The 25,372-nt window shown below is 39.0% G+C and overlaps 1 protein-coding gene across 4 annotated transcripts in view; it reads left to right on the top strand.

Annotated features, from left to right (window-relative positions):
• The first annotated feature begins 1,238 nt into the window (after window positions 1-1,238).
• RAD51B (RAD51 paralog B) overlaps window positions 1,239-25,372 on the top strand; it is a 678,049-nt gene continuing 653,915 nt past the window's right edge. For all 4 annotated transcript variants that reach the window (XR_004431542.1, XM_033187636.1, XM_033187637.1 and 1 more), the window contains exons 1-4: window positions 1,239-1,314; window positions 4,408-4,493; window positions 5,585-5,698; window positions 15,240-15,356. Coding sequence is in view for 3 of the 4 variants with exons in the window: in XM_033187636.1 (XP_033043527.1) it covers window positions 4,410-4,493; window positions 5,585-5,698; window positions 15,240-15,356 (315 nt within the window). In the remaining variant the exon portion in view is untranslated. The remainder of the gene's footprint in view (window positions 1,315-4,407; window positions 4,494-5,584; window positions 5,699-15,239; window positions 15,357-25,372) is intronic.

Below are 25,372 nucleotides of genomic sequence, written 5' to 3'. Positions count from 1 at the left end.
CTAACTTTGGTAAGGAATTCAGTTCACGGTTTGACTCTGAAACAAAATTGATAACATCCCTTTCCGAAAAGACCCACTTCTTGCCTGGGGACCAGTCTGCCTTTGCGGGACTAACACATTAGCTACAAGTTTAGAAATTACAGTTTAGGGGTCATGCAGCCTCTGGCTCCAAGAGTCTGAACCTCCCCAAATTGCTCCTGGGGGTGACGTCACTATTGTAAGCCCTGAGATCAGTGCTTGAGATATTCTGCAGACTCTGCACTCGATGGATCAACTGGCACCACTCAGACCAGTAATCTGGCCCAACCAGTTTTGCCATCTCATCCAGGAACAGAAGACATTAAGAAAACCTCACTTCCGACCCCTTGTGATTCCATCTCCAACCTGACCAATTAGCACTCCCCACTTCCTAAGCCCCCACCAGCCAAATTAGTGGTAAAAACTCCGATCCCCATATGCTCGGGACAACTGATTTGAGTAATAATAAAACTCCAGTCTTCCGCACAGCTGGCCCTGCGTGAATTACTCTTTCTCCATCGCAATTCCCCTGTCCTGATAAATCAGCTCCGTCTAGGCAGCCGGCAAGGTGAACCCATTGGCGGTTTCAAAAGTGCTGGGATTACAGGCATGAGCCACCGCGCCCGGCCTGTTTTTTGTATTTTTTGTAGAGGTGGAGGGGTGAGGGAGGGTGTCTCACTATGTTGCCCAGGCTGGTCTCGAACTTCTGGGCTCAAGTGATCCTCCCGCCTCGGCCTTCCAAAGGGCGGATCACGAGGTCAGGAAATCGAGATCATCCTGCCTAACACGGTGAAACCCCGTGTGTATTTTGTATTTTGTAAAAATACAAAAAATTAGCCGGGCGTTGTGGCGGGCGCCTGTAGTCCCAGCTACTCGGGAGGTTGAGGCAGGAGAATGGCGCGAACCCAGGAGGCGGAGCTTGCAGTGAGCGGAGATCACGCCACTGCACTCCAGCCTGGGAGACAGAGACAGACCCCGTCTGGAAAAGAAAAAAAAAAGAAAAATTTCCAAACAGGGTGTTCCCTTGTCTCACATTCTCTTTGGTGATGGTCCGCCAACAGATTTTGATAATCACTGTTTTGAGGAACTGCTTCAAATTCGATCTGTTAGGCTGATCACAGTATTAACTACAATTCCCAGCAAGCCGCGGACCCAACCTGGGCTTCTGCCGGCCTCTGATTGGATACAATAGCCAGGATGACGACCCAATCAGTACTTCGGTTGCTGCTTTGCAGCGCTTTCCGCGGGGAAACTGTAAAGGGTGGGGAAACTTGAAAGTTGGATGCTGCAGACCCGGTACTGGAAAGTTTCATGTGGGGTGCCGTTGTGGGGAAGTGGGGTTCGCTCATTATTTCCTGCTCCTTCCCTAGGCCCGTGGGTGTCGATATTGGGGGAGCGGAGATTTTTCTCTTGGGTGCTGGTCATGCCCCCTTAAGACTGTCGGGATCTTCACTAAGAACCCCGCAGTGAATTCCGGGGGTGGGGGCGGCTTCGGGCCTTCTTTTGGTGGGTAATGCTTGGAAGCTGCTCATTGTTGGAAAAAGCTCTTTTTAGGGGATTCCGGGTGATGTTTCCGCCTGTTGATGCCCGTCTTCCTCCCCAGCCCCTTCCCGCTTCAGATAGCCTGTCATTAGGGGAAGTTGAGGGACTGTCCCACTTCAGGTGGTGTTGGAGACCGTGGAATCTGGAGTCCGGTCCCTGGATTCGAATGCGAGCTTCACACCAATTGTCAGCTGTTTAACTTTGCCCAAGTTTCTCAACTCGGTGTCTCAGTATCCTTTTCTGTAAAGTAAGATAAAATATCCGAAGCCTTTGGAACAGTGTGGCACATAATAAGGGCTTAATAAATATTAGCTAATATTGTTCCTCAACAGTTGTCGTTGAACATCTAACATGAAGAATTTTCTTTTCTTGGTGATGAGGAGGACAGGGTTCATTCTCCAGGGTTGACCATCTCCCCTCAAGTGCAATACGCATACGTGCGTTCGCGCACACATACACCGCAGGAATTTACGTGCTCCGGTGGAGGAAACAAACTTGCAAGCCATTATAATACTTTGATAAGATTATCGAATAGGTGTGTACGAAGTTGATGAGAACATTGGAGAGGAAAGGACTTGACCCTGGGGAAGGTTTTGTGGAGGGAAGTCAGGGAGACAGGATGACAATTGCGTGACCTGCCAATACACATACCATATGCCTGGAGGGCAGATCATGTGAGAGTCATTATGATGATTGCTGACCTTAAGTACTATGTGCCAGGAGTGCTTTAACCTCCACTACAGTCATATGCAGTGGTAAATTCATATGAGTGTAAAACAACGGTTTTAAGGAAATTAAGACACTGAGAGGTGAAGTAACTGCCGGGAAGGACAGGAACTGAACCTTGCAATGTGATGTATGAGTGAGAAGGAAGTGAGGGACCAATTTTTGATGTTTTTCTATGCGATCCTAAGAAGTTAGGAATATATCCGGTGGTCTACCAATCCCATGGGAAGTGTTAAAGGATAGTGTGACTTTTTAGGAAGCTACTCAGGGCAGGATTGTGACACTCATAGGACTTTTGCAGGCGAATTTCGGGCTTCTTCCTGTCTGCTCCCATAGCACTTTTAAATAGCAATTGCGATACTGCATGACTGTAGTTATTTGGTTGTACCTCTCTTTTCATCTCTTAACTATGAGTATTCAAAGGGGAGGTGATATGCTTAAATGATTCTTGTACCCCAGAGCTCAGCAGGGTGTGTATTTAAATGCCTGTGGAAGGAGCCAATTAAGGAACAAATGAATGGAGTGGCCAGAAACAATATGCAATAGTCCAGGCAAGTGATGGGAGTGGCCCTATTAAGGCAGAGATAGCAGAATTGGTTGTTGTTAAAGTCCCTGTAGTTTAGAATTTATAGTTTTTTGTTTGTTTGTTTGTTTTTTGTATTTGATAGGGTCTCAGTCTGTTCCCCATGCTAGAGTGCAGTGGCGTGATCAAAGCAGCCTCGACCTCCTGGGCTCAGATGGTCCTCTCATCTCAGTCTCCTGAGTAGCTAGGACTACTACAGGTGTGCGGCACAACGCCCAGCTAATTTTTGTATTTTTTGTAGAGACAGGTTCTCTCTATGTTGCCCAGGCTGGTCTCAAACTCCTGGGCTCAATCAGTTTGCCTGTCTTGTCCTCCCAAAGTGCTGGGATTATAGGCGTGAGCCGCCTTGTGTGGCCCATAGTTCTTTTCTTTCTTTCCTTTTTTTAAATTGAATTGATCAGTCTAAATGGTGTGATTACCTGAAACTACCTGATCTGAAAAGACACTAGGCAATGTTATAGCAGGTATCACTTGGTTTTCTACTGGGGGAAACAAGTCAATGCTAACAAATTCCCATAGAGAGAAATGAGGAGGATGTATTTTGTGTTTGTGAGAAATGTGTATGTATGTATTTTGTGTGTGTGTGTGTGTGTGTGTGTGTGAGAGAGAGAGAGAGATTGATTCAATCTGATTTAGATAATTTAGGTGTTAAATAGAAATTTGGGCCATGGTATTGGAAATAAACAAACATGTACATTCTCAGTACATGTACATTCTCAGTATACATATATTTTCATTCCAAAATGTTACTTCTTTTCTGATAACTATATTGCTTTATTCCTTGGGTTTATTCCTTTCCTCTGGAAAGAACTGAAAAATGTATATCTACCATCTCAATGAGATATACAGCTTCTCCTTTGTATGCATTAAGAGACTCACAGTAATTCTTTTTTAATTCTCTGAAGATAAATCTTTCATAAGCCTCATTTACCCCTAGCAAGGTACAATAGTGAAATTTAACTGCATGTGAGAATATAAGCAGCAAGTGTTAATAAAGAACATTTTGAACCAGGCCTGTTCGCTTATGCCTGTAATCTCAGCACTTTAGGAGGTCAGCATGGGAGGATCACTTGAGCCCAGGAGTTTGAGACTAGCTTGGACAACATGGCAAAACCCTGTCTCTACAAAAAATACAAAAATTGGGCGGGCATGGTGGCAACCTTGTCTCTACAAAAAACACAAACATTAGCCATATCCAAAAAAAATTTATACATGCATTGAACATTTTAAGATGCTCTACAAATGTGAAGTGGTACTGTATTCATGTAGTAAATATCAGATAATTGTGTGAAATTATATTTGAGGTTGCCTTGTTTTTCTGTGTGCCTGTTTGATGAACAATTGTCTCTCATATTTGAAACATTTAAAAAGTTTCTATAGCATTTCTTTATCAGTAATATTTTTAACACAGTATGTTTCATTTTGCATATGGAGAAACCTAAGGAATTTTTAATTTTGTTTTGGATAGCCTATTCACTATTACTTATGTTATATTCTATTTTTTTTCATGGTTCTTCTTTTCTTTGCTGGATCTGGAGGCATGGGTAGCAAGAAACTAAAACGAGTGGGTTTATCACAAGAGCTGTGTGACCGTCTGAGTAGACATCAGATCCTTACCTGTCAGGTAAATTTTTAAAAAAATTTTTAATGAGAAGTTTTATGCACAAGTTAACTTTATACCTTAATACTTCTTAAACTTGAAATATGAAAATGTAGGCTTACAAAATAAAAAAGATAAATGATGGTGCTTTTCCATAGGCTAATTGTAAATATCAAGCTTCCTTGGGTGCATTTCCAATTGCGATTTCATTTACCCAAATTTAGTATTTTTGCATTTTGAGGGGAGAGTGGTCATGGCATAAGGTGAAGTAACAGCTTTGCTATTTATTTGTAGTTACATGAGAAATAGGACTCAAATGAGGAGATACTATTCAAAATGTATAATTTCTCTTAAAAGCAAAATAAATTAATAGACCATTTTCTTATTGATGGAGCATGCGAAATATATAGAGCAGATCTTGCATTTTTAAGCAAGGTAGTGAAGCAAATCCTCCTTAGCAGGGTAAATAAGATTTAAAGGTTTTGGTTGATTGTTTTTGTTCTTTGTTTTTAAGACTAGGTTCTCGGCCGGGCACGGTGGTTCACGCCTGTAATCCCAGCACTTTGGGAGGCCGAGGCGGGCGGATCAGGAGGTCAGGAGATCGAGACCATCCTGGCTAACACAGTGAAACCCCGTCTCTACTGAAAAAAAAAATACAAAAAATTAGCCGGGCGTGGTGGCGGGCGCCTGTAGTCCCAGCTACTGGGGAGGCTGAGGCAGGAGAATGGCGTGAACCCGGGAGGCGGAGCTTGTAGTGAGCCGAGATGGCGCCACTGCACTCCAGTCTGGGCGACATAGCAAGACTCCATCTCAAAAAAAAAAAATTAAAAAAAAAAAAAAAAAAGACTAGGTTCTCATGTTGCCCCAGCTGGTCTTGAACTCCTGGACTTAAGCAATCCTCCAGCCTCAACTCCCAGGTAGCTGGGATTACAGGCACACACCACTGTGCCTGGCTAGATTTAAGGTTTTATCTTACTATAATGAATGTATAAATCTTTGATCTGTAATAAATTATACTTTTGTCTACATAAACAGTATCAATTGAAGGTTTCCTTTTAACTCTAATATCTTTGTTACATATATATGTTTAAAATACTCTCTTTATGTTTCTTTAGAACTTTTTATGTCTTTCCCCACTGGAGCTTATGAAGATGACTGGTCTGAGTTATCGAGGTGTCCATGAACTTCTATGTATGGTCAGCAGGGCCTGTGCCCCAAAGATGCAAACGGTATATTTATATTTTATTATGATTTGATTATGAGTGATTCCTCATCTCATTAAACATGCTTTTTTAGGGATGAGGCACGTGTAGAAATAGAGATGACCACCTCAAAAATATTGAGTTTTCTACCATAGAAGTTAGTTCTCTAAGGAAAACACATGTGAAGCAAATATTTTTTTCTTTTTTGAGACACTCTGTTGCCCAGGCTGGAGTGCAGTTGCACAATCTTGGCTCTCTCCAGCCTTTGCTTTCTGGGTTCAAGCGATTCTCCTGCCTCAGCCTTCTGAGTAGCTGGGATTACAGGCACGGTACTACCATGCCAGCTAATTTTTGTATTTTTAGTAGAGATGGGTTTTCACCTTGTTGGCCAGGCTGGTCTCAAACTTCTGACCTCAAGTATCTGCTCACCTTGGCCTCCCAAAGTGCTGGAATTACAGGCGTGAGCCATTGTGCCTGGCCTATATGTGAAAAATTTATGTAGTTTATAAACTCATGGGAAACAATTTCCGAATAAGGGAATTAGGGAGCAACAGAAAGTTTTTACTTTTTTTCTGTAGCCAGTAGCGGTAGTTCCAAAGGTCATCTTTCTCTGATTGATTAGGTAGTATTTGAGGGCCTCGTAGTTAAATTATAATCTTAATTTTAGAATGCCGCTTTCTTTGATATACTGACCTTTACCATCATCACTTGCTCTAGATCATAAAGTACACATAATTGTACTTATACTTGCTTATTGATTGAATAACAGGTAATTAAAAATTTATCCTTTACTCTTAAGAAAATTTGAAGTCCTTTACAAAAGCCCTCATCAAATTGTACATTTTTTCAGACTTTTTGTGTCATGACTGTAGCTTAGCTTTTCAAATCGTAGATTTGAAACATGATAGAAATATCTTGTTTTCCCACAGTAAGAGTTTCCTAAAATTCTGTTCAGTGCTTTGCAAATGTATTTATTTATGTGGACTGTAAGTTACTTACCTCACTACCTTATATTGAAATTTACTGAACACTGAACAATGAAGTACAATTCTCTGAAGAAGGGGAGAAGGAAGGAATGTTAGTGTCATTTGAAACTTCTAAAAACAATGAACAGATATTTGAACAACAGATATTTTCTTTTTTTCTTTCTTTCTTTCTTTTGTTTTTCCTTTTTTTTTTATTTTTGAGATGAGGTCTGGCTCTATTGCTCTGGCTGGAGTCTAGTGGTGTGATCTTGGCTCATTGCAACCTCCACCTCCTGGGCTCAAGCCATCCTCCCACCTCAGCCTCCTGAGTGGCTGGGAATACAGGTGCACACCATCACGCCCGACTAAGTTTTGTGTTTTTTGTAGAGATGTGGTTTTGCCACATAGCCTAGATTGTTCTTGAACTTATGAGCTCAAGTGATCCTCCTGCCTTAGCCTCCCCAAGTGCTGGGATTACAGGCATCAGCCACCATGCCCGGCTGAACAACAGATATTTTCTTTTGTTCAGATTTAGCTTGTGATCTGAGGAAAATATTTTAAAGGCAGGGTAGTCAGAAGGAGAATCAGAATTGGAGTGAGAAATTGATGTTAGTCTTAGCTTTATCATTGATTTCATTGCTTTGAACAGCTTTCTTTGTTTTATGGGAGAAAACAGAAGTTAAAATACTGTGCAATGATTCTGTGACTAGATTCAAGTTAACTTGTTACTATTTTGAAGGTTGTAAAGCACCAGAAAACCTTTAATTTGTCATCTGTCATTCTAATTGGTCAATATCCGTGGCATATTTCCAGTTAATAATTAAACAAGAGAGCATGGTCCCAAAATTCAACTTTAATTTCTACTTCCATCACTACCTTCAGCTGCCATCTTAATACAATTCCAAATACAGTTCAAGAAGCCATCTTTCTCCTATGGTTTACATTCATTCTTGTACCATTCCTTATATTTCAGCACTGCCTTAAACATTGACTTAGTTTTTTTTTTTTTTTTCCAACTTTTATTGTAAGTTCTGGGGTACATGTGCAGGATGTGCAGGTTTGTTACATAGGTAAACGTGTGCCATGGTGGTTTGCTGTACAAATCATCCTATCACCTAGGTATTAAGTTCAGCATCCATTAGCTATTCTTCCTGAAGCTCTCCCTCTCCCCAACAACCTCCAACAGGCCCCAGTGTGTGTTGTTCCCTTCCATGTGTCCGTGTGTTCTCATTGTTCAACTCCCGCTTATAAGTGAGAACACACAGTGTTTGGTTTTCTTTTCCTGCATTAGTTTGCTGAGGATGATGACTTCCAGCTCCATCCATGTCCCTGCAAAGGACATAATCTCATTCCTTTTTATGGCTGCATAGTATTCCTTTGTGTATGTGTATCACATTTTCTTTATTCAGTCTATCATTGATGGGCATTTGGGTTGATTTCATGTCTTTGCTATTGTGAATAGTGCTGCAATGAACATATGTGTGCATGTATATTTATAATAGAATGATTTATATTCCTTTGGGTATATACCCAGTAATGGCATTGCTGGGTCAAATGGTATTTCTGCCTCTAGGTCTTTGAGGAATTGCCACACTGTCTTCCACGATGGTTGACTTAATTTACACTCCCACCAATAGTGTAAAAGCATTCCTATTTCTCTGCAAGCTCGCCAGCATTTGTTGTTTCTTGACTTTGTAGTAATTGCCATTCTGATTGGTGTGAGATGGTATCTCATTGTGGTTTTGTTGTGCATTTCTCTAATGATCAGTGATGTTGAGCTTTTTTTTATATGTTTGTTGGCCGCATGAATGTCTTCTTTTGAGAAGTATCTGTTCATGTCCTTAGTGCACTTTTTAATGGGTTTTTTGTTTTTTCTTGTAAATTTGTTTAAGTTCCTTGTAGAGTCTGGATATTAGATCTTTGTAGGATGGATAGATTGAAAAAATTTTCTCCCATTTTCTACCATGGTAGTTTCTTTTGCTATGCAGAAGTTCTTTAGTTTAGTTAGATCCCATTTGTCAATTTTGCTTTTGTTCCAATTGCTTTTGGCATTTTCATCATGAAATCTTTGCTTGTGTCTATGTTCTGAATGGTATTGCCTAGATTTTCTTCTAGGTTTTGGGTTCTTTCTGTAGTTTTGGGTTTTACATTTAAGTCTTTAATCCATCTTGAGTCAATTTTTGTGTAAAGTGTAAGGAAGGGGTCCAGTTTCAGTTTCCTGCATATGGCTAACTGGTTCTCCCAGCATCATTTGTTAAATAGGGAATCCTTTCCCCATTGCTTGTTTTTGTCAGGTTTGTTGAAGATCAGATGGTTGTAGGTGTGCGGTCTTATTTCTGAGTTCTTTATTCTGTTGCATTGGTCTATGTGTCTGTTTTTGTATCAGTACCAAGCTGTTTTGATTACTAGAGCCTTGTAGTATAGTTTGAAGTTGGGTAGCGTGATGCCTGCAACTTCATTCTTTTTGCTTCGGATTGTCTTGGCTATACAGGCTCCTTTTTGGTTTCATGTGAATTTTAAAATAGTTTTTAAAAATTCTGCAAAGAATGTCAATAGTAGTTTAATGGGAATAGCATTGAATCTATAAATTACTTTGGGCAATATGGCCATTTTCATGATATTGATTCTTCCTATCCATGAGATCCATGAGCATGGAATGTTTTTCTGTTAGTTTGTGTCCTCTCTGATTTCTTGGAGCAGTGGTTTGTAGTTCTCCTTGAAGAGGTCCTTCACGTCCCTTGTTAGCTGTATTGCTAGGTATTTTATTTTCTTTGTAGCAATTGTGAATGGGAGTTCATTCATAATTTGGCTCTCTGCTTGCCTGTTGTTCGTCCATTGGCTTAGTTTTAGTTCATTTCTTCAGGAAATATTTTTGCTCATTTATTCAATCATTTATTCTTTTGACCTGTATTTACTAAATGTCAAGTATGTATTAGGTACTTTGTCAGGCACTGGGGATGTCATGGTGAATAAGTTTATACAGTTCCAGCCCTCTTGTAGTTTGCAGTCTAGTGGGGGAAGCCAGACATTAAAATATTAATTCAGAAATAATTAGTTAATTATAATAGTGCTAAATCCTATGAAGGAAAGGCATAGGGGCTTTGAAACTTTATAATAAGGGACACTACTTAGTTTGGGGGTCAGGAGGGCCCTTCCAAGGAAGCAATACTTTAGCTAAAATGTGGAAGATAAATAGGTGAGAGATAGGCAAAGGAGTTGGGAAGGGAGATGGGCAGGGAAGAGTTATTGTACACTGGGTATAACAGATGCAAAGGCCCTGGGAAGAGAAGGAGAATGGGGCTTGCACGAGTGGGACATAACAGCAAAGAAGAGAGTGGTAGGAGATGAGGCCAGAGAAGTAAGCAGGAGTCAGATTATTAGGGCTTTGCATGCCAAGTTAAGGATTTTGGACTTTATTCTGAGAGCAATGGAAACTCATAAGAAGGGTATACTGTAATATATGTCTTAAAAAGATCAGTCTTGGATGTGGACAAGTGATTGAAAAGGAGGAAGAAAATATTCATGAAGATTAGTTAGGTACCTATTACTGTATTCCAGACCAAAAGTGATAGTGACTTGTATTATTAATGCAGAGGTTATAGTGTTGATTAATATCAGAGATATTTAGGAGGGATAATTTTTTTTTTTTTTTTTTTGAGACAGAGTCTCACTCTGTTGTCCAGGCTGGAGTGCAGTGGTGCAATCTTGGCTCACTCCAACCTCTGCCTTCTGGTTCTGGCAATTCTTGTGCCTAAGCCTCCTCAGTAGCTGGGACTACAGACATGCACCATCACACATGGCTAATTTTTGTATTTTTAGTAGAGATGGGGTTTTGCTGTTGGCTAGGTGGGTCTTGAACTTCTGGCCTCAAGCAATCCACCTGCCTCAGCCTTCCAATATGCTGGGATTACAGACATGAGCCACTGTGCTCAGCCTAGGAGAGAATATTAATGAGATTTGGTAATTGTTTGGCTGAGGTGGTAGTGACGTACAGAAAAGTGTCAGAGATGATTCCTTGACTTTTGCTTTGAGAAACTGAGTGGTACCATTTCCTGAGATCAGGAATACTGGAAGAGGAGCAGGTTTGAGGGAGGCAGATCATACATTCAATTTAGTACTTGTGTAACTTTTTTTTTTTTTTGAGATGGAGTTTTGCTCTTGTCGCCCAGGCTGGAGTGCAATGGCAAGATCTCGACTCAGGCTCCCAGGTTCAAGCGATTCTCCTGCCTTAGCCTCCTCAGTAGCTGGGATTACAGGCACCCAACACCATGCCTGGTTAATTTTTTATATTTTTAGTAGAGACAAAGTTTCAGCATGGTGGCCAGGCTGGTCTCGAACTCGTGACCTCAGGTGATCCACCTGCCTCAGCCTCCCAAAGTGCCGCGATTACAGGCGTGAACCACCGCACTGGCCAGTACTTGTCTGATTTAAGATGCTTATAAAACATTGCGTGAAGATGGGAAGTAGGCAGTTAAATATATGGACCTGGACCTTGAAGGCGAGGCATGCACGTGGGAGTCATTGGTGTAAATATGATAGTTGAAGCTATCAGAATGGATGAGTGATTGCCTATTAAGTGCATACAGTAAGATGATAAGTGTACTTAAGCCTGAAACCTGAGTGATGCCAACAGTTACAGGTCAGATTAGACGATAATGAGTCTGAGAAGAAGCAGCCACCAAAGTAGAAGAAAAACTGGTAGTGTCATATCACAAAACTCGTCTTTATCTCATTTATATACATACTACTTCTCTGAAGTTTTGTTCTGTTAGTTCATTTTATTCTTTTTTTTGAGACGAAGTTTTGCTCTTGTTGCCCAGGTTGGAGTGCAATGGCACAATCTTGGCTCACCGCAACCTCCGCCTCCCAGGTTCAAGGGATTCTCCTGCCTCAGCCTCCTGAGTAGCTGGGATTACAGGCATGTGCTACCACGCCCAGCTAATTTTTTCTTTTGTATTTTTAGTAGAAATGGGGTTTCTCCATGTTGGTCAGGCTGGTCTCAAACTCCGGACCTCAGGCGATCCACCCACCTTGGCCTCCCAAAGTGCTGGGATTACAGGTGTGAGCCACCGCACCCAGCCAATTATTATTTTTTTGACTTACCAAATCTATTATTCTAGAAATTATACTTAAAATTGCAAATGAAGTGCTTTAATTTGGACAGATTGGGCTGCCTTTGCATGTTTGAGAAAGTATCCTCGCATGCATCCACGTTGCCTGATGATAGATTATAGACAAAAATGTGTACGTAAGGATGCCTACTGAAATATTTTTTATATCAAAACATTGGAAAAATAATAATAATAAGGAAGGAGATAAATTATATTACATTTATATTAGGGAATATTATGTGGGCACTAAAATCTTTGAAAAATTTTTATTTATTTATTTATTTTTATAGAGATAGGGTCTTGCTATGATGCCCAGGCTGATCTTGAAATCCTGGCTTCAAGTGATCCTCCTGCCTTAGCCTCCCAAAGTGCTGGGATTACAGGCATGAGTGACCATGACCAGCCAAGAATTTGTAATAACAGGAGAAATGCCCAGGATATAAATGCTTAGTGAAAAAAGCAGGCTATGAAATTGTATATAGTATACATGCCAATTTTATAAAAATGAACGTTATAAAGGTATTTGGCATATATTGTTAATAATGGTTATCTTAGGATTGTGGAATTTTTTACTGACTTCTGTTTTCTTTAACTTTTTTCTTCTTTCCAAATTTGCTTTAGGTAAGTTACGTTCTTTAATTAGGAAAAAAGCAGCAATGGTTCTTGTTTGTCCCCTTGTGGTAATATCTGGCAAATCTCTTAGTCTCAGTTTTTTTACCCTTTGTGAAATAGAGATAATTATACCTGTGTGTAAATGAAATAATGTACGTATAGTACTTAATACAGCACATAGTAGATGTGCAACAAATGCTATTTATCTGCCTATCCTTGCCTTTTCCTTACTGTTCATGATTCCTGAATCACAGCAGTATCTAAGAGGAGCTGATGTTATTTGCTCGATATCCTAGCATAGCGACTGGACAGTGCCCTGGAGCAGGCAAAGCTAAATTGAAATGTAAAGCAGACCATTAACAAACGTAGGTTGTCAAAAGCCTTTAAAAGAATAACGGTGGCTCAAGCCTGTAATCCTAGCACTTTGGGAGGCCGAGACAGGCGGATCACGAGGTCAGGAGATCGAGACCATCCTGACTAACACGGTGAAACCCCGTCTCTACTAAAAACTACAAAAAACTAGCCGGGCGAGGTGGCGGCGCCTGTAGTCCCAGCTACTCGGGAGGCTGAGGCAGGAGAATGGCGTGAACCCGGGAGGCGGAGCTTGCAGTGAGCTGAGATCCGGCCACAGCACTCCAGCCTGGGTGACAGCGCGAGACTCCGTCTCAAAAAAAAAAAAAAAAAAAAAAAAAAAAAAAAGAATAAAAGGAACATTAGAAAATGAACATCTTTTAAAAATCAGGTAAAATTTTAATATCTCGGAATATTAATAAAAGTAATTTAAAAAACAATTTTCCTTGTAGAGTATTAACTTTTGTAGCCCTAAATACATCCGTATGATCAAAACCAACACATAAAATCACCAGAATTCTTTGTATAATTTCTTGTGGACAAACACCAAGGATAATAAAGGAGAATTTTGGGCCAGGTACAGTGGCTCACACCTGTAATTCCAGCACTTTGGGAAGCCGAGGTGGGCAGGCCACTTGAGGGTGGGAGTTCGAGGCCAGCCTGGTCAACATGGCAAAACCCAGTCTCTGCTAAAAATAAAAAAAATTATCTGGGTGTGGTGGCAGGCACCTGTAATCCCAGCTACTTGGGAGGCTGAGGCAGGAGAATTGCTTGAACCCAGAAAGTGGGGTTGTAGTGAGCTGAGATCGCATCACTGTACTCCAGCCCGGGTGACAGAGTGAGACTCTGTCTTGAACAGAAAAAAAGGAGAATTTCAGAATTTTATAATATTGGAAAAACTTCAGATAAGTAGTGTTTCTCCCGTTGTTCGCAGGGAATATGTTTCAAGACCCTCAGTGGATGTTTGAACATTTGGATAGTACCAAACTATATGTATACTACGTTTTTTGGATCTGATCACTGAGATGGCTACTGACTAACAGGCAGGGAGTGTCTACAGTGCGTATACACTTGGCAAAGGGATGATTCACATCCAGGCGGGATCATGTGAGATTTCAGCATGCTACTCAGAGCTGTGTGCAATTTAAAACTTATGAATTATTTCTGGAATTATCCATTTAATATTTTCAGATCAATGTTGACCATGGGTAACTGAAACACGGGAAGTGAGACCGTGGATAAGCGGTACTGTCGTACTGTGTACTTGGCTTTCAATAAAGTTGCTAGTACCAAAAGTTTTTATCCCCACTACTATTACCTTCTTCTAGCTACCATTATTTTTCTTTGCAATGATTGTAATATCTTCCTGACACATCTCCCAGTTTCAAGCTGTTCTTCACAAACTAATCTGAGTATGTCTTTGAAATTATAATTTGTTGTATTAGTTTCCTGTGGCAGTTCTAATACAAATCATACCCTGGGTGGCTTCGGACAACAGAAATTTATCCTCTTACAGTTTTGGAGTTCAGAGGTTCAAAATTAAGGTGTAGGCAAAGCTGCGTTCTCTCCAGAGGTTCTAGGGGATTATCAGTTCCTTGCCTCTTTCAGCTTTTGGTGGCCATTAGCATTCCTTGGCTTGTGGCTGCTTCTCTCTCTATTCCATCTTCATATAACCTTGTCCTGTGTGTATTGAATTCCCTCTGCCTCTCTTATGAGTGAGGGTATTTAGGGTCCATCTGGATAATCCATGATTATCCCTTCATCTCAAGGTCTTTAACTTAATCAAATCTGCAAACACCCATTTTGCAAATAAGGTTCTGGAGGTTTGATTTGGATATCCAGGGGTTGGGGTGGCGGGTCATTTCTCAGCCTTCCACAGCTTCCTTCACACTGTTCTTCACAAATGAACCCGAGTGTGAAATGATGACTTGATCATGTCACTTCTTTTTGCATCTTCAACAGAGCTGTTCATGGTTAGACCCCTGCTTACTTCTCTAGCCTCATTGCTTGCTGTACTGCACCCACACTCCATCTTTTAGCCATTCTAAATGAACTGTATATTTTACAGTTTGTGTTAGTCCCTGTTTCCTCTCTTGCTTCTTGACCTTTCTTTGTACATTCTGCCTTCTTTGGCAGGAATAGTCACATTTCCCTTGCTCACCTAACAGCTCTTTCAGATACTAGCGCAGGCATCCAGCAATTCCATTAAGTTTCCAAAATCTGTATCAGTTATACTGTCCCTATTACATTATCTCTTATTAATTGTGTTGTAATTGCCTGGTTTCTAGTCCTAATTTCATAGTCTGTGGTTGACTTCATAAGACTGTGAGGGCAACGTCTCTCTCTGTTTTGTCATATCCCCATAATCTAGCACAGACCCTGGCACAGAGTAAATATTTGTTGAACAAATAAATAATAGAAGTGAAAAGGATGGGTTAGGGTTAAAGTTGCTAAAATTTAGAAAATTAGAGTTGGTTTATGTTTTTGAGTATATATAAAGGTTGAAAAAAAAATCATTTTCTTGTTCAGGCTTATGGAATAAAAGCACAAAGGTCTGCTGATTTCTCACCAGCATTCTTATCTACTACCCTTTCTGCTTTGGACGAAGCCCTGCATGGTGGTGTGGCTTGTGGATCCCTCACAGAGGTAAAGGAAAAATTTTTCATACCTTTTTCCATTGACCTATAATCTTCAGAGCCAGGGAAAAAGTTTAGTTAAAAAACATAAATTATTGGCCGGGCACGGTGGCTCAAGCCTGTAATCCCAGCACTTTGGGAGGCCGAGACGGGTGGATCACAAGGTCAGGAGATCGAGACCATCCTGGCTAACACGGTGAAACCCCGTCTCTACTAAAAAAAAATACAAAAACTAGCCGGGCGAGGTGGCGGGCGCCTGTAGTCCCAGCTACTCGGGAGGCTGAGGCAGGAGAATGGCGTAAACCCGGGAGGCGGAGCTTGCAGTGAGCTGAGATCCGGCCACTGCACTCCAGTCCGGGAGACAGAGCGAGACTCTGCCTCAAAAAAAAAAAAAAAAAAAAAAAAAAAAACATAAATTATTTCTTGAACAGTAATCTGATTTAAATTATAAGTACTTCAAGGATATGGTTCTCCACACAGTGCTTAGTGTGGTTGCTCTGCAAACACAGGGGTTAAAAACAAAATCCTTGCTGACTGATTAAAATCTACTTAGGTTGCTGTTTCATTGACTTAACTTAGAAAATGATAAATATTGCTGGGTGTGTTTATATATGTGTTTTTTATATATAACACATACACATATGTTATATATATACCTGCATACATATATTTATATTATATGTACACACATATACACACATGTCACATACATGTAATATATACACGCACGTCATATATGTAATGTGTATGCACATAAATAACATTATATATTATATATATATGATTATATCATGCCTGTAATCCCAGCACTTTGAGCAACAAGGCAAGACCCTATCTTTACCAAAAAAAAAAAACCACCATTTAGCCATATGTGGTGGTGCATGCTTATGGTACGAGCTACTCAGGAGGCTGACCTTGAGCCAGGGAGTTCAAGGCTAGAGTGAGCCATGATCGCACCACTGCACTCCAGCCTGGGAGACAGAGCAAGACCCTGTCTCAGAAAAAAGAAGGTAGTAAATATTATGAAATAATATTGTGAAACAATTGGGGGAATTAAAAAAGGATCACTCCTTATAAATTAGGAAGGACAATTTGAAATTTTATTAACATATGGAAAAATTATAGTACTAAACTAGAGTGAGCTATTTTTACTTTCTGTTGTAGATCAAATGTCTTCTAGGAAGTGATAGGTTATTGGATTAGTTAATACTGTTGCATAACAAATTATTCCAAAAACTAAGTGGCTTAAAACAATAAACATTGGTTATTTCTTAGTTTCTTTGTGAGTGGCTTAGCTTAGCAATGTTGATTGCTAAGGGAAAAAGTTTAGTTAAAAACATAAATTATTGGCCGGGCACGGTGGCTCAAGCCTGTAATCCCAGCACTTTGGGAGGCCGAGACGGGTGGATCACAAGGTCAGGAGATCGAGACCATCATCTGAAGCTTGGTCGGGGCTGTAGGATCTGTTTCTGAGGGGGCCCATTTACATGACTAGAAAATGGGTGCTGGTGGTTGGCAGAAGGCCACAGTACCTCCCCAGGTAGGCTCTCCACAGGCTTCTTGAGTCTTATGACATGATGGCTAACTTCCCCCAGGTGAGTGGTTTCGAAGAAGGCAAGATGGAAGTGGTGATATCTTTGGCAACCTAGCTTTGGAAGTTACACGCCCCTACTTCTGCCACTTTTCGTCATTAGAAGTGAGTTATTAAGTCAAACCTACATTTAGGGAAAGGGAAATTTGCCTTTTTTTTTTTTTTTTTTGAGACAGAGTCTTGCTCTGTTGCCTAGGCTGGAGTGCAGTGGCACAATCTTGGCTCGTTGCAACCTCTGCCTCCCAGGTTCAAGTGAGTAGCTGAGATTGCAGGCACGCATCACCACACCTGGGTAATATTTGCATTTTTACTAGAGATGGGGTTTCACCATGTTGTCCAAGCTGGTCTCGAACTCGTGACCTCAGGTGATCCACCCACCTGGGCCTCCCAAAGTGCTGGGATTACAGGCGTGAGCCACTACACCTGGCCAACCTTTTAAAGGAAGAAGTGTCAGGAATTTGAGGACATTTTAAAACCACTACAGTTATTTTCCTTGAAAACTGCTTACTTTATAAGCAGTTTGATAAGGAAAAAGTTATTTTCCTTATCAAACTGGTGATTTGATAGACTATGTTTATCAATACACTCCTAAGGACTTCTTGCTTGAAAGTTCTAGGGGCATAAATACTTTCAGGAAACTTCTAAACAAGAACAGATTCTTTTCTTACATTCTGACAGTCATAATTTAACTGTCGATTTTTTTTTCCTTGGAGATAGGGACCCTGTTTTAGATACTATACTTTATTTTATTTCCTGTCTTCCAAGAGAGATTTAAAGATTTATATGAACTACGCCTAGCAAATGCCTGTTAAATAGTTGGTAATAAATGAATGAATTAGTTATTAATAAAAATGCACACACATACACACCCCCTCTGCTTTTGGAATATACTGCCACCAGGTGGTGCCAGAATCGTACGATTTTACATAAACTTTTTGGGCTGAAGTTCCACTTGCTTAAATAAGGTTTATTACACTAGTGATCCACAGTCATAAACTTGCTTATTTAAATAGCAAAAACATTGAACTTAAAGAAGATTAGCTGGGAAATTCTTTTTACTTTTTAAGTTTTGGAATAATTTTTAATACTTTTTCACTTAGCTTTTATTAATGATTTTTAAAAATCCAAACAGGGCCGGGCGCGGTGGCTCAAGCCTGTAATCCCAGCACTTTGGGAGGCCGAGACGGGTGGATCACGAGGTCAGGAGATCGAGACCATCCTGGCTAACACGGTGAAACCCCGTCTCTACTAAAAATACAAAAAACTAGCCGGGCGAGGTGGCGGGCGCCTGTAGTCCCAGCTACTCCGGAGGCTGAGGCAGGAGAATGGCGTGAACCGGGAGGCGGAGCTTGCAGTGAGCTGAGATCCGGCCACTGCACTCCAGCCCGGGCGACAGAGCAAGACTCCGTCTCAAAAAAAAAAAAATAATAAAATAAAAATAAAAATAAAAATAAAAATAAAAATCCAAACAGAAGTTATAAGCCTTTTAGGTGTTTTGTTGTTATCTAATTGGCTGACTTGGAATAGGAATATAAGTACTTTGATCCTTAGTAGGGGCAAATTCTCTCCTTTCTCTTCTAGCTACAGGTAGCCTCTTCAATCTTTTTTGTTTTTTGTTTTTCAACTGAGTACAGAGAGTATATCAATTTATCTTCAAACAAAGATTTTTTTTTTTGCTTTTATTACAATTTTTAATTGATACAATAGTTGTATATATTTATGGGGTACAATGATATTTTGATATGTGTGTACAATGTATAATGATCAAGTCAGGGTAATTGGCATATCCGTTGCTTCAAACATTTATCTTTTTTTGTGTGTGTTGGGAACATCCAAAAGCCCCTCTTCTAGCTATTTGAAAACATACAATAAATTGTAAATTATAGTTCTCCTAAAGTGCTATAGAAAACTAAGACTTATTCCTCCTATCTTGCTATAATTTTGTAACTGCTAACCAATCTTGGGCTGTTTCCCTCTAACCATCTCAGCCTCTAGTAACCACTATTCTACTCTCTATTTCTATGAGATCAATTTTTTTAGCTTCTCCGTATGAATGAGAACATACAATGTTTGTCTTTTTGTGTCTGACATTTTACTTAACCTAATGACCTTCAGTTCCATCCATGTTGTTGCAGATGACAGAATCTTATTCTTTTTTATGGCTGAATAGTACTCCATTGTGTGTATGTACCACATATTCTTTATCCATTTGTCTGTGGATGGACACTTAGGTTGATTCCATCTCTTGGGTACTGTGAATAGTGCTGCAATAAAAATGGGAGTGTAACTTGACATACTGATTTCATACTGTGTATCATACATGCACATGCACATACACACATGTGGAGGTAAGAGAGCAAGCAAAATGATAAAGCAAATTGGGCAAAATGTTAACAGTGGGTGGATGTGGGAAAAGAATACATATATATTCTGTATTCTGTTTTTATTTATTTTTAATTTATCTTTATTTTAAATAAAAAAAATACATAGTCTAGCTGTGTCACCTAGGCTGGAGTGTAGTGGCACAGCCATAGCTTACTGCAGCTTCAAACTCTTTGAGTGAAGTGATCCTCCTTCCTCAACCTCCCAAGTAGCTAGGACTACAGGTGTGTACCACCATGCCTGGCTAATTTTTAAAATCTTTTGTAGAGATGAGAGCTTGCTATGTTGCCCAGACTGGTCTTGAACTCCTGACCTCAAGTGATCCCTTCTGCCTTGGCCTCCCAAAGTGTTGGGATTACAGGTGTGAGCTACTGAGCCTGGCCTTCTGTTTTTATTAACACTCTTTTCCTGTAAATTTAAAATTATTTCTAGATTAAAAAAAAAAAAAAACCTGTGATGTTTGCTGTAAGTAGATATTCTTGATCAGAAATAAGGAACTTTCCTTCATTTCCTAGCTAAAATACTAATTTGGTGTTATATTTTATCAAAAGCTTTTTTTTCTGCATTGATTGAAATGATTATATTATTTTTCTTTGGTGAGAAACATTTAATAGATTTTTCTGACGTTAAACTACTATTGCATTTTTGGGACAAGTTCAACTTGGTCATGATATATTATCTTTTTTTATAAACTGTTGAATTCAATTTGCTAATATTTAAGATTTTTCAATATTTAGGATAGATAGTGAGCTGTAATTTTCCTTTTAGTAGTGTCTTTGTCTGAATTAGTATTTATCTTATACTAGTTTGGTAGAATGGATTATGGAATATCTCTTTTTTTAATATTCTGCAATATTTTGCATATGATAGGAATTATTTGTTCCTTGAAGATTTGGTAGAACTTGTCTGAAAAATTATCTGATCTTGATCTTTTTCCTTCTTAGAAGATTTTTAAAAAAATTCAATTCCTTTAATGATTATAGGACTACTCACGTTTTCTATTTCTTCTTGATTAGTTTCAGTGAATGAGATTTTTAGGAATTTGTCCATTTTCTTTATATTTTCAAATTTATTATAATAAAGTTATTCATTATAATCTTCCAGCTCTTAAATCTGGTTTTACATGTGGTTTTTGTCCCCCTTTCTATTTCTGATATTACTTACTTTGTTTTATTTCTCCCTCTCTTTTAAAAAAAATCTTGTCAGAGGTTTGAGTATTTTTGTCGTCATTTTAAAGAACTCTGCATTTTGTTGTTGTTCTTTGTTGGTCCTCTCTATTATTTGTTCGTCTTCTACCTCCTTTATTTCTGCCATTTTTTTATTATCTCCTTTTATTTAATTTTTTGGTGAGTTTTTTTTTTTATCTAACTTCTTAAATTACACATTTAATCTATTAATTTTCAGTTTTTCTTTTTACTCTGACCTTTTAAGACTGAATTTTTCTTGAAGCATTCTATTCTGATATGTAGTATTTCCATTTTTATTCTGTTCTAAAAGTATTGAAACATTCCCATCACAATTGCTTCTTTGACGCATGAATCATTTGGAATTTTAAAATATCTAAATTATTTAATTTTAAAAATTTCTTTTAATTAAATTATTAATGTAATTGCATTTTTGTCAGATAACTTTGCATGATATTGATTCTTTGAAGTTCCCTGAGACATCTTTTAAGGTTAAGTTTGTGATCAACTTTGATAAGTGTTGCATGTGTGCTTGAAAAGAATGATTATTCTCTAATAATTGGGTGCCCTATTTTATTTTAGGTTCAGGTGGTATATGTACAGGTTTGTTACATTGGTATATTGCGTGATGCTGAGGTTTGGAGTACGATTTATACCATCTCTCAGGTACTGAACATAGTCCCCCATAGGTAGTTTTTTTAGCCTTTTATCCCCTCCCTTCTTCCTCCTTCTAATAATCTCCAGTGTTGATTGTTCCCATCTTTATGCCCATGTATACCCATTGTTTAGCTCCCACTTATAAGTGAGAACATGCAGTCTTTGGTTTTCTGTTCCTGTGTTAATTCACTTAGGATAATGACCAAGAGCTGCATCCGTGTTGCTGCAAAGGACATGATTTTGTTCTTTTTATGGCTGTGTAGTATTCCATGGTATATATTTACCACATTTTCTTTATCTACTCTACCATGGATGGACACTTAGGTTGATCCATGTCTTTGCTATTGTGAATAGTGTAGCAGTGAACATACAAGTGCGTATGTCTTTTTGGTAGAGTGATTTGTTTTCCTTTGTGTATATGTCCAGCAATGAGATTGCTGTGTCAAATGGTAGCTCTGTTTTAAGTTATTTGGGAAATCTCTAAACTCATTTGCACAGTGGTTGAACTAATTTATATTTCCACCTACAGTGTATAAGCATTCCCTTTTCTCTTTCTCTGCAGCCTGGCCAGCATCTATTATTTTTTGACTTTTTTTGTTTGTTTGTTTGTTTTTGAGACAGAGTCTCATTCTGTTGCCCAGGCTAGAGGGCAGTGGCACTTTCGGCTCACTGCAACCTCTGCCTCCCGGGTTCAAGCGATTCTCGTGCCTCAACCTCCTGAGTAGCTGAGATTATAGGTGTGTGCCACCACGCCCAGCTAATTGTTTTATATTTTTTAGTAGAGATGGGGTTTCACCATGTTGGCCAGACTGGTCTCAAACTCCTGGCCTCAAGTGATTTGTCCACCTCAGCCTCCCAGATTGCTGAGATTATAGGCATGAGCCATTGTGCCTGGCCATTTTGACTTTTTAATGATAACCATTCTGGCTGGTGTGAGATAGTATCTCATTGTGGTTTTTATTTGCATTTCTCTAATGTTTAGGGATGTTGAACATTTTTTCATATATTTCATGGCCACATGTATGTCTTCTTTTGAGAAGTGTCTGTTCATGTCCTTTGCCCACTTTTAATGGGGTCATTTTTTTCTTGTTGATTTAAATTCCTTATAGAATCTGGATATTAGAACTTTGTCACATGCCTAGTTTGTGAATATTTTCTCCTATTCTGTAGGGTGTCTGTTTACTCTGTTGATAGTTTCTTTTGCTGTGCAGAAGCTCTTTAGTTAGGTCCCACTTGTCAATTTTTATTTTTGTTACAATTGTTTTTGAGGTCTTAGCCATTAATTCTTTGCCAAGGCTGATGTCCAGAATAGATTTTCCTTGGTTTTCTTCTAGGATTTTTATGGGTTGGGTCTCACATTTAAATTGCTGACCCATCTTTGAGTTAATTTTTGTGTATGGTAAAAGGTAGGGGTCCAGTTTAATTCTTCTGCATATGGCTAGCAGATAATCCCAGCAGCATTTATTGAATAGGGAGTCCTTTCCTCATTTTTTATTTTTGTTAACTTTGTCAAAGATCAGAGGTTGTAAGTGTGTGGTTTCATTTCTGGGTTCTCTGTTCTGTTCCATTGATCAAGGTGTCTGTTTTTGTACCGGTACCATGCCATTTTGGGTACTATAGTTTAAAGTCATGTAGTGTGATGCCTCTGGCTTTGTTCTTTTTGCTTAGGATTGCTTTGGCTTTTCAGACTCTAACTTCCCATGTGAATGTTAGAATAGATTTTTCTAATTCTATGAAAAATGACATTGGTAATTTGAACCTGTACATTGCTTTGAGAAATACGCCATTTTAACGGCGCTGACTCTTTACATCTATGAATATGGAATGTTTGTTCATTTGTTTGTATCATCTATGATTTCTTGCAGCAGTGTTTTATAGTTCTTCTTCCAGAGATTGTTCACCTCCTTGATTAGATGTATTCCTAGATATTTTATTTTATTTTTTGTGTAGCTATTGTAAATGGGATTGTATTCTTGACTTGGCTCTCAGCTGGAGTGTTATTTGTGTATAGAAAAGCTACTGACTTTTGTGCATTGATTTCGTAGCCTGAAACTTTACTAAAGTCATTTATCAGTTCTGGGAGCCTTTTGGCGCAGTCTTTAGGGTTTTCTAGTATAAAATCATATTGTCAGTGAAGAAAGATGATTTTACTTTTTTTCTGTTTTGATGCCTTTTATTTCTTGTTTTTTTTCCTTTGTGAGATGGAGTCTTACTCTGTCGCCTAGGCTGGAGTGCAATGGCACGATCTTTGGTTCACTGCAACCTTAACCTCCTGGGTTCAAGTGATTCTCTTGCCTCAGCCTCTCAAATAGCTGGGACTTAGGTGTGCACCACCACTCCCAGCTAATTTTTAATATTTTTAGTAGAGATGGGGTTTCACCATATTGGCCAATCTGGTCTTGAACTCCTGACCTCAAGTGATCTGCCCGTCTAGGCCTCCCAAAATTCTGGGATTACAGGCATGTGCCACCGTGCCCAGCATTATTTCTCTTGCCTGATTGCTCTGGCTAGGACTTCCTGTACTGTGTTGAATAGGAGTGGCAAGACTGGACATCCTTGTCTTGTTCTAGTTCTCCCAAATTTTGCCTGTTTAGAATGATGTTGGCTTGGGTTTGTCATAAATGGGTCTTAGTATTTTGAGGTATGTTCATTTTGATGCCTAGTCTGTTGAGGGTTTTTACCATGAAGGGGTGTTGGATTATGCTGACAGCTTTTTCTGTGTCTATGGAGATGATCATATGGTTTTTGCTTTAAATCTGTTTATGTTGTGAATAACATTTATTGATTTGCATATGTTGAACTAGCCCTGCATCCCAGGAATAAAGCTTGCTTAATCATGATCTATTAACTTTTTGATGTGTTGCTGGATTCAGTTTGCTCATACTTTCTTGCAGATGTTTTGCATCCATATTCATCAGGGATATTGACCTGATGCTTTCTTTTACATTGTGTCTCTGCCAGATTTTGGTGTCAGGCTGATACTGGTCTTATAGAATGAGTTATGGAGGAGTCCCTCTTCCTCAGTTTCTTGGAACATTGTTAGTAGGAATGGTATAAGCGCTTGTTTATACATCTGGTAGAATTAGGCTGTGAACATGTCTGGTCCTGGGATTTTTCTACTTGGTAGGCTTCTTATTACTCATTCAATTTCGGACCTCATTATTGGTCTTTTCATTAGTTTAATTTCTTTCTGGTTCAATCTTGGGAGGTTGCATGTTTCTCGGAATTTATGCATTTCTTCTAGGTTTTCTAGTTTGTGTACCTAAAGATGTTTGTAGTAGTTCTCTGAGGGTTTTTTGTATTTCTGTGGGGTTGATGCAATGTCACCTTTGTCATTTCTGATTGTTTGTTTGGATCTTTTTTTTTCTTATTAGTCTAGCTAGCAGTTTATCTTATATATTCTTTCAAAGAACAAACTCCTTGATTTTTTGATCTTATTATTATTATTATTATTGCATCTCAATTTTGTTTAGTTCAGCTTTGATTTTGGTTATTTCTTACCTTCTGCTAACTTTGGGATTGGTTTGCTCTTGCTTCTCTGTTTCCTCTAGGTGAGATGTTAGGTTATTCGCTTGAGAACTTTTGAACTTTCTGATATGGGCATTTAACACTATAAACTTCCCTCTTAACACTGCTGTAGCTGTGTCCCAGAGATTCTGGTATGTTGTACCTTTATTCTCATTAGTTTCAAAGAATTTCTTGATTTCTGCCTTAATTCCTTTGTTTACCCAGAGGTCATTCCAGAGCAGGTTGTTTATTTTCCATGTAATTGTATGGTTTTTAAGTGATTTTCTTAGTATTGATTTCTATTTTTATTGTGCTGTGGTCCAAGAGTGTGATTGGTATGATTGCAGTTTTTTTTAAAAAATTTGTGGACAATTGTTTTATGGTTGATTGTGTGGTCAGTGTTACAGCATGTGCCCTGTACAGATGAAAAGAATATATATTCTGTTGTTTTTGGGTGGAGAGTTCTGTAGATGTGTATTAGGTTCATTTGGTCAAGTGTTGAGTTCAGATCTTGAATTTCTTTATTGGTTTTCTGTCTTAATGGTCTGTCTTATAATGTCAGTGGGGTGTTGAAGTCTCACACTATTATTATGTAGTCTCTTCATAAGTCTCTAAGAACTTGCTTTATGAACCTGGGTGCTCCTATGTTTGCTGCATATATAGGATAATTAGGTCTTTTTGTTGAATTGAATGCTTTACTATTAT

This window comes from Trachypithecus francoisi, unplaced genomic scaffold (assembly GCF_009764315.1).
Source record: "Trachypithecus francoisi isolate TF-2019V2 unplaced genomic scaffold, Tfra_2.0 Lachesis_group3, whole genome shotgun sequence".
NCBI classification, from domain to species: Eukaryota; Metazoa; Chordata; class Mammalia; order Primates; family Cercopithecidae; genus Trachypithecus; species Trachypithecus francoisi.
The sequence above is the reverse complement of the archived record's forward strand: the minus strand, read 5'-3'. Positions and strand labels throughout refer to the sequence as shown.